This window comes from Leptonotus elevatus, chromosome 17, assembly GCF_054856555.1.
Source record: "Leptonotus elevatus isolate MCC_2025b chromosome 17, RoL_Lele_1.0, whole genome shotgun sequence".
Taxonomy (NCBI): domain Eukaryota; kingdom Metazoa; phylum Chordata; class Actinopteri; order Syngnathiformes; family Syngnathidae; genus Leptonotus; species Leptonotus elevatus.
The window spans coordinates 17,992,951-18,011,153 of NC_141255.1; the positions used below are offsets into that span (position 1 = coordinate 17,992,951).

Genomic DNA, 18,203 nt, shown 5'->3' on the forward strand with positions numbered 1-18,203 from the left:
CCTATCGCTAGGGGGCGCTTTTTCATAGCGTCCGGATGCCGATGATAGGCTATGATGTATATTAATGTGCTTTTCTTCCTTTCTTCCTTTCTTTCTTTCTTTCTTTCTTTCTTTCTTTCTTTCTTTCTTTCTTTCTTTCTTTCTTTCTTTCTCATCAGCCCACTGCATTCTTTCCTCTCCATTTGGTAACGTCATGGCTTCAAAATGTCAAAAATTTTTCCCTTAATAATTTTTCAAACAAAATATTAGTCCTGGTGAAATTATGCCACTTCAGACTAGAATGTGATCTGCCAACAGGCTGCTTGGGCTACAGTAGAGTACAGTGGAAGTATGCAATGAGTGGCGTGGCTGGAAAATAGCAACGTAGGCAGGCAACAGGCAGCCAGCACCGCCCCCTGCAGCGCCACCAGGCCACGTCACGCCATCTCAGGAAATTCAAACCCACGCAGGCAAGCACGCACACATTCACTGTATGTCCTCTCTCGCAGAGAGCAGCGGCATCTCCCTCCTCCAAGGTCACCAAGCCTGAAGCCCCCCAGTCTGCCGGACACGCATACACGCGCCTTTATCCTCCTGAAAGGTAAAAGAAACGATTTTGATTTTCAACACGAGATGAAGCGCGTTTTAGTATTTTGGGTCAGTATGGATGAGAAATGTCTCCAAAAGAGTGAGGATTAATGTTTGAAGTATGTCTGTGGGTGATGGAATACGTTGTGTGGTGCGTTCACGTGTTGCTCGTGCTGGAAAATCCCACCGGCCGGCGCATCATTTAAGGCGTAAGTTAATTAAGTGCTGCTATTTTTGGAGCTCATGTCCACTACCAGGCCTTAGCTTGTGTCCCTAGCCTTACATCCGCAACACCATATGATCGACTTACTTGCATCACTTTTTGCCCTTTCCTTTGTTTCAGATGTGCACATTGCATGCTATGATCATTATATTACATTGTATAGATTTGATTGAAACGAGTTCGCAGTCTTTGTGACTCTATATCAGCTTAATGAATATCAGATTTGAAGTGTAGACTTTAGTCTTGAAAGCGTTCTTGGAATAGGATGACTGCTGTTTAAAATAATGGTTGAATCAACGTTTTGATTGAGAGTTCTTTTTTAATGTGACCTTGATAGCCAGTTTTCAGGTCCATGTGCTTGCTACTCCTTGTCCTCCCTAGTTAGTGCACTAGTAGAATGCCTTTGCACTGCTGTACGACATGTGTGCATACTAGTTGTCCAACTATGTTTCTAGTAAAGCAAAATTGTGCACTTGTTAACATCTGTGCGTTCCTAGTACTAATGAAACACTAAATGTTAACTAGTAGTCATGGTCACTTTTTTTGCACGCAAGTCTGAGTCACTTGTTTATGATTATTTACAATACAATTCATTGGATGTCAGTTACAGTGGAACCTCAGAGTTCGAACGTCTCTGAACTCGTACAAGTCGGACTTCGACCAAAAAATCGGAGTAAAAAATGCCTCGGAGTTTGACCTCATTCTCGGAGTTTGAACACCCAAGCAAACCAAGCAAAGCCGAACGTACCTTGATCGGGTAGCCGAGTGATGCCGAATGCTCACATTGCGGTAGTGGAGACAAATCGCTGCTCATTTCCAATCACAGCGGGTGAATACTCCCGGAAGTGCTCCGTACATTCGCGAGTGCATTTGGATTTTTCCATGACAATTTTCTTCGATATGGGCCCTAAGAAGCAGTTCCAGTGGCAGAAAAGAAAAATGTACAGTGCGACAAACCATAGTGGATTTAGGAAGGAGATTATCGCGCCGTTGTAACTACTGTGACTACTTCGGTAAATACTGCACAAGGACCCCCCTTAGTAGTCTAACAAGATGCCCAATGTAAAATACACTAACTCAGCACTGAACTAAAGGATGCATTAGCACAGTATTTTTCATCCACTGATGCCATTTACACCACAACAGGTAAGGTATTTTTTATTGTTTAAAATACTGTATGTGTTTTTTAAATAATTAGAAATTAAAAAAGGAATTTTCTGTTTTTGGAGCTTTGGAACAGATCAATTGCATTTACATTATTTCCTATTGGAAAAAATGTTTCGGAGGTTGAACAATTCGGACTTTGGACACTTCAAAGGAAGGAATTGTGTTCAAATTCCAAGGTATTAACTATTCGCGGATAGCGGTGATGCAATGTATACTTTAACCTGAGGATTATTTTGTTTTATATATATATATATATATGTGTGTATATATATGTGTAAGTGTATATATATGTGTGTATGTGTATATATGTATATAAAACAACATTTAACAACTAGGACAAAATATAAAAAAAATCGATTAGCGGAAATTTACGCATATTGGCACAGATTTCCAATCACATGATTGATTTGGGACAAATTTGATATTGTCACTTGTTGTACTAGTAGCACTTAGCTGCAACTAACATAGCCATGATAAACACAATTTGTTAGCTAACCTCACGATTGTAAATATTTGAATCGTGTACACGTACTTCATCAGTTCATTTGTGCCCACAGGGACCTCTTTATTCCTGTTTTCATTTTGTAAATTCAGCATGACTGCCATTCATATTTAATGACTTTTCATCCTAACTAATAGGGGTGTGAATTGCCTAGTACCTTTCGATTCATATCACGATTCGATTCGATACCGATTAATCCTGATACAAATTGATTATTGCGATTTTTTAAATTTTATTTTTTAACTAAAATTGAGAAAATACTAATCCGTAAACTTGTACATGTACACTGTAAGATTTGTACAAAAATGTATTTATTTATCTGAAACTTGAGGCTTATAACTGTGCGCCACTTTATTTAACAAACAATCTGTTGCAATCTGTTGCATGTTTGAACAGCATTGAAATAAATTAAGGCTTAATATTCTATTAATATAACATTCTTCCATGCTTAACGTGTGCACCCAAACCCTAAGTAAGCCGTTTTGTTTAATATTCCCATAAAAAATTCATGTTTAAAAATCGATTCGGCCGCATATCGAATCGATTTGAGAATTGCGCGCTGTAATATCGCCCCTACAAACTAAACATGTTGTAGAAATACTTGGTTTGAATTTCTGTCTTTGCTGTCTGATGGTTTTCATGGTTCTTCTTATGACTTTTTTTGATCTTGTACAAAGTAGCAAAGGGTACTTGTGTCTGCTTTCCACTAGTGCTGACACTATCGAATATTTTTTAGATTCAATTAGTCTATCGATTATTCAATCGAGTAATAGGATTCATTTTAATTATGCATTAAAGTGTGTGTATTACTAAAGCATACCCCCCCCCCCCCATTACTCTTTATTAACCTGTGATTGGTGTTTATTTCATACTTTGCATTCGTAGTGATAAAAAAAAAAGGGGGGGGGTTGATGTTGTACTTTACCTGTATGGTCATTGTTTTTCAAAGTAAAAACAGATGTTTGCAAATGTCTTATTTTGATTAAACGCAGAAGATAGTCAGTCTTCTTTCGTGAAGGACTACAGAAATGAGTGAACAAGTATTGTTGATATGCTGAAATCAGATGATTTGGACAATTTTAAATTAGAAAATGGCTCCAAACGGTTACTCAATTAGTTAAATAGTTGTCGAATAATTTGATAATCGATCAATCGATTCATTTTGACAGCTCTACTTTCCACCTCATGATCGCCATTATATTCTGTAAAGCGTGTTTGTATATGGACTCCCTGATGTAGCAGCTGCCTGTCAGCTGATTTTAGCCTACGTCTACCTGGCTGTAGTGTTTATTTTTATTTTCTGAGATTGGGAGAGGAGGGGTGGGGGTCAGGTTTCAAGATGAGGACCTCTTTAGGTTTGTTGTGAACACAAATCAGCTTTGTGCAAACACAACCAGCACCTGATACAAAACTTGCCAATACTGCACTTCAGCCTTAAAATAAAACTTTGGCTTTGATCATTCCGATTGCATTGATTACATCTCAATGAATGATCATAGCCACTTGGGGCCAGATTGTCCTGTTTTATTTCATTTCATCTCTTTGTTTGGACATCGTTTTGTTTAATTAGATTTGGAAAGGCGGAGTTGCCTTCTTTTTTTAATTATTTTTTTAAAGTACTGCTTGTTCCTTGGCCAATGGACATGATTCCAATGTGTTAGTTTTAAGATTCCGAGTTTATTTCCTGTATCGTCATGCTGTCCTGTTAGATCGCAGCCTGTGAGTGCGAGGTGCTAATGGGCGTAATAGTCAACTATTTCTACTACCAGTTCAAGGAAACGTTGAGATGATCTTTTGAGCCAGCATGCCATAACTTACACTGCTATGCGACTTGGATGGAGGCGGCCAATAGGGGGTGGGGGCCTCGGGTGTGTTTGGGAGTTGATGAGGGTAATGCCGACCGCCGCTTACTGTTAGAGGTCAAGTTTCCTTTTGTAGAGTCGGTCGGCAACACCTGTTTGCTTGGATGGCAGTTAAGGAAAGGGCTTGTCATGTATTCATCTTATTGAGGTGTGTCTTTATTGTTAGGATTCAGTCATGTGCCCACCCTGGCACTTGTCACTCATTAACCTTGTGTCAACTTTCACCATTGTTTAGTAGCAGTGAGGCAAATTGTAACATCTGAAGCCATCCTTCACGTGAGCCACGCCACGCTCATAAATAAATGGAGGTTAAGTTACTTCAGGAAGTTGCATTACGAGCTATTGCATCAGGTAAATGAAGGCCAGAGCACTCACAAAGTAGTAAAAAAAGTCCCCCAATCCATTTTGAAGACTGCTAAAAGCACACAGCGGCAGGCTGAACGTCCTCTCGCTCGCTCAACCACTTCCTAAAACGTGTCCTTGTAGGGCAAACAGGCTGCTGCTCTCTTTTGGAGTTTTGCCCCCGACAGTCACTGGCAGTTACATGATTTGCTTTTCAAGAGACTCTTTTGATTATTGCGTTTCTGTCAGCTTCTTGCTTTCAATTTGTAGTGTGCAACTATGACGCATCACTAAAAAAATGAGCATGTCTAGTTTCACTGAATGGTTAGCTAGGGGAGGAGGTCCATTACATCGGCTGTAGGAAGCCAATATAAGGGAGCCCTTATTTAGGTCAGCGTTTCTGTTAACTAACTACATGTAAGAAGCAAAATATGCCAGAGTATTATTGTTAAATAGCTCCTTTTACTAGATCCTCCCTCTAGCCGGTCTTGTTAGCTGCTCGGGCTAATTCCGTCTCGCTCGGTCTTTCGGGGTCGCTCGCCGGGCTTCACAACGGCTGGCAAGTCGCCGTGGCTCGCTGAGATGCTTGTTTGCTCACGCAAAATAAGGATTGGTTGAAGGTTAGCAAAATGTGGTCTCTCTGAGCGACCAGTGTGCGTGCTCCTGCGTGCGTCTAGTGATCCCTAGCGCCATCTAGTGGTCAAAGAATAGCATTGGGATGAGCTTGTAGCTGGTAACGGACGACAACACAACGTGAGCCATGTTGACTTTGTGACTTTTGAAGACGGTGACTTTGCTCGCCCTCGTTCACTACTTATGTGCTTAAAGGATCTGCGTGATCAGGAACCAGAAGCCAAATTTGAGCCTCCCATATAATCGCAGGCAAAATTAATCAGTTTAAGCTTCTTAAACAGTTTGAGGCGATGCACATTGTTGTTACTTAAAAGGAACCCCGACTGTAATGACAAGTTATCTCTATATTATTTATTTGGTTGTTATTAACATAACTATAGAGATTCACTTTTCAAAAATCATTTCCAGTTTAATAGATTTTTTAGAAACTTTATTTGGACATACACCGCTTTTGTTATTTACGTCGCAACGCATTCAGTCCGTAGTGACCAATGATCTGAATATATGACTGGATAGCCGATAGCTCATACACGGCGAGTAAGCCGTTGAAGTCACAGGGCGGCCATCTTGCTCTTCAAGTTCGTTCCTCGAGAGCCCCTATCCAACCTGTTATCCATGTTTCTCTCCACTAACACACCTGATTCATGATCAGGATCATTATCAGGCTTCTGCAAAGCTTGCTGATTAGCTGATCATTAGATTCAGCTGTGCTGCAGGAGGGAAACATGGAAAACAGGCTGAATAGGGGCTCTCGAGGACCGAACTTGGGCACCCCTGAAGTAGACGGTATGTGCTGCTTTGAAGACCTCCTTTTTCCTTTATCACTCAGTTCCTTGGGCCCCAATATTAGATTTGGCAGAGGCATCGTTTGTTGAATTACAGTTATAATTCTTAAATAAAAATATACAAGTTTCCTCCTGCAAACATCCTTATTGTTTTTACATGTATTTAAGGCAAGTTGTAAAATGTCTGAAGTCCTCTTGTTGTGTAACAAATTAAAACATCATAAATAGTGATGCTCCAAATATTCGGCCACCGCAAATTTTCGGTGTGGGACATTTTCAGTTTATATTGTGCTTTGTTAAAATGACAGTGCTAAATAAATATTTTATAATAATATTATAATTTTAATTAATTATAATAAATGCAATGATAGATTGAGATGGTTTGGACATGTCCAGAGGAGAGATGGTGAGTATATTGGCAGAAGGATGCTGAGTTTCCAAATGCCAGGCAGGAGGTCTAGAGGAAGACCAAAGAGGAGGTTTGTGGATGTAGTTAAAGAAGACATGAAGGTAGTTGGTGTGAGAGCAGAGGACAGGGTTAGATGAAGGCAACTGATTCGCTGTGTCGACCCCGGAAGGGAAAAGCCAAAAGGGAAAAAAGTAATGCAATAATAGTAAAAATTGGCATTTTTTTTTTCCCGGCGTTTTGGTTTTCGGCCAAGTATTTTTCGTTTTCGGTTTTTCGGTTTTGGCCAAACGTTTTCATTTCGGTGCATCCCTAATCCGAAATCATGCTGTTTCTACTAAGTACTGTCTCAAATGTTCTCCAATTTCGATATTGTAAATGTATAGGATCATATGCCGAGAAACGTTTCTGGGAGGAGCAATATGGTGGCCTCGCCGCTTCAAAAGTCTTGGCCTATCGGCTATCCAGTCATATATTCAGATCAGTGGTAGTGGCGTAGAATGGCGGCTGGCTTTCTGCAGAGCAATGTGCAACGTCTATAAAGAAAGCAAGGACGATCAAAACTCTTGAATGTGTCTGGTGAATGACGAGGGCACGTCGTGGGAGAGGGTGACTCTCCCTTTAGGAACGCTACGAGGCTTTTACCTTGCTCAGCAGAGAGCCAGCCGCCATTTTGTGTCACTACGCACTGAATGTGTTGCGACGTAAATAACAATGGTGGCGTATGTCCAAATTAAGTTTCTACAAAACGTAATAAACTGGAAATGTTTTTTTTGAAAAATTAATCTCATAGTTATGTTAGTAACAACCAAATAAATAATAAAGAGCAAACTTGTCATTAGTCGGGGTTCCTTTTAAAGCCTTAATGATGTAAGAGTAGAGACTCTAACTTGTTGACATAGCAACATTCATGCAAGTACATCTGTGTCTGGGTAAGAAAGTGAACAAAGTCATTAGAGACACGAATATGAATTGTGTATTTTTTTAATATATATAAACAACATATTAATATTTATATTATAATAGACGTCAATGATCCATTGCCACTGGACTGTGAATTAGTTAAATGGGAGTTGAAATACACCTGCCACCATTTAAAGTGCCTCTGATTAACTCCAAATAAATTGTTCTCAACTGTAACTGATACTGTTAATGGGGGTTCCCATATTCTCACACATACTCAAAGACGCCCATGCAAAAGCTGGAGTTACTGCTTGTTTTGAGTGAGTGCACAGTTGTGAAATGTGAACTTTCCCTTGACTTTTGTACACTCAAGGTCAAGTGGCTTCTGAACACACCTTTACTGAAAAGTACGTTATTTTCCAGATTTGGATTCTCGTTGATACATTTTAAATGTAGTTAGATTTAACCTTAATGTCATGATAATTGAGTACTAATATAAAATGTTTATATTATGTAGCATTATCAGCCACATGTACAACAATAAATCTAACAGTAGCTGCTTCACCGATACCTTTTATTGTGCTTGATGTTGACGTTCAAGTTTGACAACCTGGGTTGCATCTTGTGGCGCTTTAGTGGAAACATGATTCAACACATCTGACTCAGCAAGCCAAATGCTGATTAGAAGGTGAAAGTGCTGCTTTTTTAGTTTAAGTGCAGCTACAAACCTTTGTGCTGATCGAATAAATAAATGCACGTTCACCAACGACGGCATGTGAGGCCGCACACATTGGTTTTTTTGTATATTTTGCTTGCTTTTGTCAAACACTCGCTGGCTAGCCGGTTTGCTCTGTGCACATCTGAATGGCGTGACTCCGACTGCTTTCCACTGCTGTCCCTGAGGGCTTGAGTAGCACGGGGCGGGCTCAAGGTGAATGGTGGGTGGAGTTGCAGGTAGGAACGAGCACATGTTATAACTGTGGGGTGTTTGCACCAGGATATAGGATTACTGGTATGTCCTCCCCCTCCTCCCTCTTCTGCGTTACGTCACTGCTGGCAGCTTCTCGAAGGGCATCAAAGTCTATGGAACCAACAGCCAGCCATTTGGGGCCTGAGTGATTGCAATTGAAAGAGCACTGCATGTATGTTGGCAGGAGAAAATGATTTAAGTCAATAATTGCTCTTGCCCTGCATTCCGGGTAAATGAGCACATCAGTTAGCAATCGAGTCACCTGTTTACACACAACTTGCAGAAGCGGGAAATTGTCAGCTCATACTAGAATTGAATTCCCCCAACCCTCAAAAGAAAACCCAAAACAAACAAATTTTTCTTGTTTTTAATGATGAATAATAGCACAGTATCTAAGTCAAAGCCATGGTCAGTAAGTCTACTCTCAGGTGGTAAACTTCACACTCTGGTGAGTGACGTTTTCCTGTAAAACCTCTAAAACTAAGTCACAATTTGGAAAATGTATGTCAACTGGAGGCTATTTATAGCACCATGACAAACCATCTACTGTACATTCTGTGGCAATAATGCAAGCCTCCTAACCATTATGTAAAATGCTTTCCCAATAATTAAAAGGATCAACTTCCATAGTCAATTGAACACTTCGCCTGATATTTCAACTAATGTATTTTATTTCATTGCACCAAACAGTTAATGTGTTTCTTCTTATTGCAGTGACGAGCCAGCGCAGGTCCAGCGATGCCGCCCCCAGTCACTGGCCCCACCGCCGTGCCCCCGCCAGACGGCGGTTGGGGCTGGGCCGTGGTGGTGGGCTCGTTCATCTCCATCGGCTTCTCGTACGCCTTCCCCAAAGCCATCACCGTCTTCTTCAAGGACATCCAGATAATCTTCGATGCCTCGTACAGCGAAATCGCGTGGATCTCCTCCATCATGCTCGCCGTCATGTACGCCGCAGGTCAGTCGCAGACGTTTCAGGACTGTTTACACTCAGTTTTTTTTTAACCCTTTTAGTACTATCATCATAGCAGTCCGCCTGTTTTTATTGTTTTTAGTTTTTTTTTTCTCTTGACGTAAAGCTCCACTCTTCCCCTTTCAGTTACGTTGCGAGCGCAAATGGTTCCGTGGATACGTTGATTTGTAAGGCATGCGTCATCTCCTGTCTCCTGCCCCTCCTCCACACATGAAAATCTGCTAGCTTCCGCAATGTTTCTCCCCTCTCAGAAACCGTTGGATTTGCGTTGCTAGCACAAATACTTCCCCCTCCTTCACACGTGACAATCTGCTCGCTACCGTAATATATGTGGTATCCACATAAAGCTCTGCTTCTCTGCTTTCAGAATCATATTCTTTATATAGTAGGGTTTTTTGAAAATCTGCTACCTGCAACACTTTCTATAAGGCAAATAGGTTTAAGATTTTACAAGATTTTGGGGTGGTCAAGATCCTGTAATCCACCAGAAAATATCAGCTACTGCACTAAACAGCAGCCACATTTTTCTTTTTAAAGCAGTTACATGGGAATCGTTTATATATTTTCACTATTTGGACCTTGACACAGATAACAAAGTGGAGGAAGCCATTGTTGCTTGTAAAAAAACATCTTTATTTACCACAGTGTTTTGAAGAGAAGCGTTACTTGTTTAATTGTAAACAGTTCATTTGCATATTTAGAAAAGCTCTAAAGTATATACAACTTCATTAGTAGTAGATGTCATTTTTAGTTTATGCCGTGGGCCGCTTAAATTTGGATGGCGGGGCATAAATGCCCCCCCAGGCCATAGATTGGACACCACTGCTTTAAACAGCAGTTATCAACTGATCAGCTTTGAGTCGCTATGATGAGTGTCGATTGGACAAGAGGGCATCGCTGCCGCAGTTTTAATATTAGAGGTATAAAGTGTTCACATGTCGTTAGCGTGATTTAATTCCACATTTTCACGGTGACACTCCATCATTGGGATGATCTCATTTGTCTCCTTTTCTATTCATGTTACTAGATGTCAAATGCTGTTGCTCGTTATCACATGGCCACGTTGTAATCGGGGATGTTGTGTCAACATACTTGCACACGGAACAAGAAACTGAACACTGACATCAATAGATGGGTCAGAAAGAACACATTGATTCTCAGCTCATATGCAGCTGATGTTAATGCACAACATGGGGGGGAGTCGTCGTTGATCTGTACAGATGGCGATAATAATAACGGCAGTAGATGGAGTGACAGGAGGATTACAGTGTGTCCAGATGGTAGCTGTGGCGGCGCCTCGCACAATGCTGCAGGCCTTCAGCCAATAGTGGCAAATACAGCAGGTAAACGGCGCAAGACCGACTCAAGCATATTTTGACCAACACAGATGAACAGAAGTCAGTGATGTGAATTCTAATTGATTGAGCGGTATGGTTCACTCGCCTATTTCAAATTCAGGTCATGTCTTGTGACACTAGCTAGCATTATGAGTCACAACAAACAGCTGGAGCGACTGTGACTCAAGTATTTCACTTCCGTCTTGATGCAGAAGATTCTCAGGAATCACTCATGCCCAATATAAAGTAGCGATGTTCATAATTTGCCACTAAGTGCTGAAAAACAATCTCATATACTGGAGCTTAACAGATGCTAAGGAGTTAAATGTATTGAAAGGGGGAACAATTTTCCACTTCTTAGCTTTAGCTGTGACAAAGCACAACGTTAGTTATGGTAAAAAAGAAAAAGAAAAAAGTCTCATAAAAAAAAAATGCAATAAATCTTGAATACAATTGACATTTAAAACAAAAAATAGCAAATTCTAATTCATTTTCAATCATTTAAAATAGAAGTGGGATATTTTGAAATCAACGTATTCTTTTTTTACAATTTAATTTGTTAATTTATAAAAAAACAAAAAACAAAAAAACAATCGCACCATCTGATGTGGGCCATGTTTTTTAATTAATTGTTAGAAAAAAAAAAAACATGCAGCAAGCCATAAATATCTCCCGGGCCGGACTTTGGACACCCTTATAAATATAAATGACAAAATGACTGGCGACCAGTCCAGGGTGTACCCGGCCTCTGGTCAAAAGTCAACTGGGGTTGACACCAGCTCATCCGTGACCCGAATGAGTCTAAACTGTATAGAAAATGGATGGCGAGATGGTAATCCCGTGTAATGGATTTAACTGAAGTCTCAGTGATTGGAGAATTGCACGAAATGCAATGATGGAGATGTGGACTTGCATTAGAGCGCCAAAAATAAGATTATAAATGTGATTAGACACATTACAGTTACACATTTATTATACATTCACTCACCAGTATAACAACAGTCCAGGTCTGGGGAAAAAAACTCATATTAAGAGCAGCCGTCTTTCATTGTCGTTATAAATGATTGCGAACAACAATCATCCGAATAAGATAATAAGCATATGAATGGGATACCTCTGACAGAGACAAAAGAGTAGAACAAAGAAAAAACAGTGTTGTACACATTTCAGCATGCAGTGCTTCTTGGCAGCTGTGTGAGGTAAGCATTGCTCACGAGTGACGTGTTCAATCTGCAAACTGTGCGCCGGCGTGGGATTAGTGTAGTTAATCCAGAGCGAGCAAGTGAGAGGGGGGCAGGGGGAGAGGGAGGGAGAGAGTTGTCCTTGGGTGAGGCTGCATCAAAGCGAAGACTGGTAGTTGACGGGATGTACCGTCAAAACAATAGTGCTTATCTCTTATGTCAGATATATGGTGACAATTCATTCCCCGGCTGCTTTTGTGTTATTTTGACATGAAACATAATTTTTACTCCTTCACCACTACTGAAGAGTGTACAGCACTTGTTTTTTCTACTGAAATGACACTGATGCCACGCCATTTAAAATGACAACTTTGGAAGCAACTTTGCCATTGCACAACCACCGGTAGAAGGCAGTGTTGCACCGTTTTCGATATGGGGGCAACACCTGCATTTTGTTCAACCTACCTTTGTTCTACGACTGATTATAAAAGAACAGGAAAAAAGCAGAATACGACTTACCCCGCTGGAAGATAGTCGATTATTTAACTTGGTAAATTCAGTGTAGTTCAACACAGTATCCAAAAGTCCAAATGTTGGAAAATGGCCGACAGTTAATAAGTTAAATGATGTCAGCCTTTTGGCTGCATTTTTATCAATCATGCCACACATTGAAATTGTTGTGCAAGTTTTATTATTCCACGCATTTGGCCACATGTCGCCCTCTTTGGGGGGGGGGGGGGGGGGGGGGGGATCCAGGTCATTGATTGACATTTTGCTCCGCTGTGTGTCTGGCCAGGAGATGATAAGCGTCCTTTCCCCAAGGAAGTTCATGTGCAGCCCCGCAGGAATTCTGATCATTGGCCGCAAATGCAAATGAAGGGAAAGTGATTGACGGCAAACAAAAGAAGAGCCTGCAAGCAGAATCCTTCTCATTTTGTGTTCCAGGTCCCATCAGCAGCATCCTGGTGAACACTTACGGCTGCAGGCCCATTGTCATGATGGGGGGCTGCCTGTGCTCCGTGGGCATGACCCTGGCTTCGTTCTGCACCAGCGTGGTGCAGCTTTACATCTGCATCGGCGTTATTGGCGGTAAGTCCCTCGCAATCCACTTAACTGACTTTCCTTGATGAGCGTCTGAAATAGATCAGGAGCAAGCGAGTTGGCATGTCAGGTTCATGTGATCAGGTTCAATTTTTCCATTTAAATACCTAATTTACTTTTAAAATCGATTATAAAAAAAAAATATATATATATTTTTACAAATATTTTTTAATTCTGTTATGAAATTTCCTTGTGAATAATATTTATTTATAAACAATAATGCTGTATTTTGTAAAACGTTTTTATTGTAAAATGCATTTAACTTTGGAGTTAAACTTTGGAGTATATGAATTGTCATGTTTATTTGCTTGTCTAAAAAAAGATTAACAAAATATGTTTTTGACAGTTATGTGTGCAAATCGCAGCTTTTAAAAGAAACTACTAAAATAAATTACAACTCACAATAACATCTGGATGTAACCGAACATAAGAACAGCTTTTAATAGTCCAGAAGGCAAAATTCTATTTCATGATTTAGCTAATTTTCAGCGATTGGATTTTTCTAAATGACGATTAATCGAATTCATTCGATTTATTGCCCAGCCCTAACTCTTGGTTATTAATACTAAGACAAAGTTATGTGAGGAAAACATGTGTAATTTTTCCACCTAGGACTTGGATTGGCATTTAACCTGCAGCCCGCCCTAACCATGATTGGCAAATACTTCTACGCCAAGCGTCCAATTGCCAACGGGCTGGCCATGGCCGGGAGCCCGGTGTTCCTCAGCTCCTTGGCCCCGCTCAACCAGTACCTTTTCAACAACTTTGGCTGGAGGGGGAGTTTCCTGATCCTGGCCGGCCTGCTGCTCAACTGCTGCGTGGCCGGCGCGCTCATGAGGCCCCTGGGACCGCCGCCATCCAAGCTGAAAAAGGACGAGGTGGTGAGCGCCAAGAAGACGCGTACGCCGTGGCAATTGGTCAACAAGTACCTGGACTTGTCGCTCTTCAAACACCGTGGCTTCCTCATCTACCTGTCGGGCAACGTCATCATGTTCCTCGGCTTCTTTGCGCCCATCGTCTTTCTGGCCGCTTACGCCAAAGACACAGGCATGGACGAGTACTCGGCCGCCTTCCTCCTCTCCATCCTGGCTTTCGTGGACATGTTCGCCAGACCCTCCATGGGCCTGCTGGCCAATTCGCGCTGGGTCAGGCCCAAGATTCAGTATTTCTTCAGCTTCGCCGTGCTGTACAATGGCGTGTGCCACATGCTGTGCCCGTTGGCCGACTCCTACACCGGCTTGGTGGTGTACGCGGTGTTCTTTGGTTTTGCGTTCGGCATGGTCAGCTCTGTGCTGTTCGAGAGTCTCGTGGACCTGGTCGGGGCGCCGAGATTTTCCAGCGCGGTGGGACTCACCACCATTGTGGAATGCTGCCCCGTCCTCCTCGGGCCACCGATTGCAGGTACTACCGCCGGCTTACATTTCATTAATACGTCCAAGAAAAAACAAAACGTGAACAAGGCCAGTCTAGATTGAAATACTTTTGTCAGGAGGGTGGAGTTTGGTGGAGGACCCAAATGCAGGGAGCAAAAGCAGCCAGCTAAGGATGCAGTCAAATTTAATTAAGAAAAAGGCAAACAACAAGGTACTTGGCAAAAATAACAAAACCAACAATATCCAAAAACACAAGTCAAAGCAACAAACCAAACAGAAACACGGCTAAGCAAGGAAATGATGACGATAATACATGGCATGGGTGTGACAACAACAATGACTCGACAAGGACTGAAAGAAAGCAATGAACTAAATACACATAGTAGAGAGACACCTAGACAAGACACACGTGGCTTGGGAAGCCGATTGGGTAACACCAGGGACCGGGATAACAAGCACAGAAGGACATGATAAAACTTGACAAGACATTGACAAAGGGAGACACACAAGGAAAACATGACCCATAAACCAAACCTAAACACAGACCATGACAACTTTAGCTATACACATTCTAAAACTATTGGTGCACATTTTCTATTTTTAGCTTGTTCAGATGTACAGTACCTTAATACTGTGGCTCAAAAAAAAGCAATACATATAAACAACCTACAATCTCTAATAACACTTAATATTGATGAAATTAACTTGCTAATGCACGCACACATTGAGTTCCTCCACATATTGATTCTGTTCACAAGCGTATTACATTCTCCTTCATATGACGATTAGCCTTGATTTTAAACATAGAAGGGCTAACTAAAACGTGCCTTGTGAAAATTAAACTGCACTAAAAAAACTGAACAGGACTGCACAAATGGAAATCAACCTGACTTTTTTTTTTAACAGATCTACTGCTTTTAAAGTGATACTTGACTCATTGAGCCATTTTCAGCAGTAAAAAGTTAATATTTTGTCCAGAATGAAGTTTGATAACTTGCCTTTAAAAACGAATGGGTTTGGTCAGCAAACTGAGCCATGATTGGTCGTTACAGACGTTACCTACTTCCTGAGCACAGGTGATGTCATCTTCAGTCGACAGCATGTGGAAAATTTGGTTTTTAATGTTATTAATGGTACAAGAAAAATAATAACGTTTCCAAATTCATTCTGGACAAATAATTAATGTGTTACTGCTGAAAATGGCTCAATGAGTCAAGATGACTCAATGACTCCTTTAATATCGTGATATGATGATAGCGATATTGTGGTAGTTTTAATATTGCGATATAACGATATTGCCGTTATTGTTACATCCCTAATGGCAACTAGGGAAGGGCAAAACAATCAATCATCTGGTGAAAACACCACAAGCTATGAGAAGCTGAGCCGCAACTTCTCCGATCAGCAAATTTCTGTCATTGAACCAAAGCAATTGCTAAGTAGAATGTGCATATTTTCTGATGAAGCTGAATCCCTATCAGCAGTTTAGCTTCAGTGTTTTATTAAGATGCTAACTTTATTTGTATGTTTTTACAAATGTTTTCATGTTGTCACAGGGAAAATAGTAGACGTCACCAAGAATTACAAGATCATGTATTTCTCCTGCGGGGTCGTCGTGACCGTGGCGAGCATTTGGCTCTTCATCGGCAACTTCATCAACTACAGACTGCTGGAGCGCGAGCGCAAACTTGAGCAGTACAAGCCCGCAGGGTCGGACGATCCCGACATGCTCCGGAAGCAGGCAGAAGCCAACAAACCGGCCTTGGAGGAGGCCACAGAGCCAGATGAGGAGGTGGGCAGTGAGCCCATGCAACGGGAAACCAACATGTAAGAATGTTTTTCGAAGCTTCCTTCGAAATCTGCAACCATCAAACCGAGCTTCAAGCTGAGAGAGTGTGCCTTGCGGTTTTCCATCTGGCTCTTTTCAGGGGCCTCTGCAACTCCTCAACACTGAAGGAACAATGAATCAAAGCTCTTAACGGATTCACTGTAGACTAAAAATGTTCTAAAATATCACAGATGAGTTACAAATAGTGGAAATTCAACAAATGTAGTGTGGAAAAGTCAAGTCGTAGCCATTTATGTCTTCCAATTCGATCCAAACGTGGCATAAGTGCTTTGCCATATTTCTCAGAAGAGAAGCAGCTCCATAAAGATCCTGCGTTGAAGTGAATGAGGAAGGCATAAAACAGTGTTACGAACGGCCGTCGTCTGTCCTTGACTATGTCTTGAAGTCGTTCTCGTCAGAAGGCGCGGGCGACCATTCAAGATCTAAAACGGCTCCGACTGGTTATTGTCCGTGACGACGACAGAATTTAGCTTTAATATGTCGCCGAGCAGGAAATGGAATGCAAGCTTCTCATTGTTTAGTTTGACTGGCAGCCTCAATATCCCCCTCTGGCGCCCTCTAGAGAACCCCGGGGCATAACAATCCCGCTGGGGGCTGCTGCTACTGTTAAAACTTGATTTCAACTCATGTAGGTAAGAATTTACTCTCCATCGCGGGCCTTAATAATAAGGTAATAATGACCAAAACCATCTGCGTCAAACTCAACAATATACACAGAATGGACACAACAAAAACCTGATTATGTTCCCACATAACTTGAAGCGTATCACGTTAATTTTGTTATTTGCCTAATGAAGTGCACAGTCAAACCGTTTATTTGAGTAGCCATCAGGGCTGAATGATTTCGGATAATTGTCCAATTTGGATTTTCTTTTCTATAATATGTGATGATTTTTTTCCCCCAAGCATCCTGTCGATTAAATGAGAAGTAACAACATTTGGCCACATGGAGCTGAATTTATGATGAATTTTACTTAATTTTATGCGACCTGGGACAACTTCCACTGACCGGTGAAATTGCATCCTTTGCCGTTATCAAATTGTCTTTTATCTTATCACAATTAGATGGAAAATGCAAGTGAAATGACGCATTCAGCAATGCCTTTGTTCTAATGGAAGGAATGAAGTGGGAAGTAGTTTGGTTGTATAATTTAATTAGTGCTGCATCTCTCTCCAAGGCCGGTAGTGCCGTTGACCAATACCGTCCGTCCACATCTTCATGTCTTTTTTCCAAAAATTACTAATGAAAGTTGGCCTGTGTGTCAACATAACAGCTGCTTCACATTTATTATAGCAAATTGTACATTTATTCTTGAATGGCGCACTTTATTTCATTGCGTTCCAACTGAGATTCCCCCCTAAACAGCCAGTTGAAATATATGATTGTATATTTTGTGACACAGTATTTTTGATACGTTAGCAAAAGTCCACCGTCACTGTGCTTTGTATGACTGAATGTTTTCTCGTTGAATCTATGAAAATCACTATGCAAACTTATTTTTCCATGCTGATTTTTAAGGAGGGGGAAATAAGATGTACAATCACACGTTGACTTTGTAACACTGCCCCCTGCTGGTGTGTCAGCTTGTCAGATTATTGCTGTAGAGTTTGAGAATTGTCCATGCTGTGATGCGCTTGAAAAGAAGTTGCTGCTGGAGACGTGACGATCTCCTCCTTTTCCATGTTGTACAGAGAACAAAGTCAAACATTTATTTTTATTTGAGCTTGCATATTTATTCTCTGAACAAAACAGATGTTAGAATATGTTACTAGAAACAGATTTGGAATCTACTGTATATTTTTGAGGATTTTTGTTCTCGTTTGGGTTGAATTGGCAGGAAAAAAAAATCTTGGAGGATGCTTGTGAACAAACTGGTTTGCTACAGGGAGTTTCTCACGTCACTCTCTGGTGCCTTATATTATATTATGCACTTGCATTGGTCCAATTTTGGTCTTTGGCATATATTTTGTATCCGGCTTCCTACCTGAGTTTCCTTGTGTGTACATGGTGTCCGACCAGTAGCAGACGCGC

General features: G+C 41.1%; 1 protein-coding gene across 1 annotated transcript in view; it reads left to right on the plus strand.

Moving 5' to 3' along the window:
- Positions 1-419: 419 nt before the first annotated feature.
- LOC147160268 (monocarboxylate transporter 2) overlaps positions 420-18,203 on the plus strand; it is an 18,633-nt gene continuing 849 nt past the window's right edge. The window contains exons 1-5 of the mRNA XM_086059740.1: positions 420-580; positions 9,075-9,315; positions 12,794-12,937; positions 13,562-14,350; positions 15,879-18,203. The exon at positions 15,879-18,203 is cut by the window's right edge and continues 849 nt beyond it. Of these exons, the coding sequence (XP_085915866.1) occupies positions 9,099-9,315; positions 12,794-12,937; positions 13,562-14,350; positions 15,879-16,153 (1,425 nt within the window). The 5' untranslated portion in view covers positions 420-580; positions 9,075-9,098 and the 3' untranslated portion in view covers positions 16,154-18,203. The remainder of the gene's footprint in view (positions 581-9,074; positions 9,316-12,793; positions 12,938-13,561; positions 14,351-15,878) is intronic.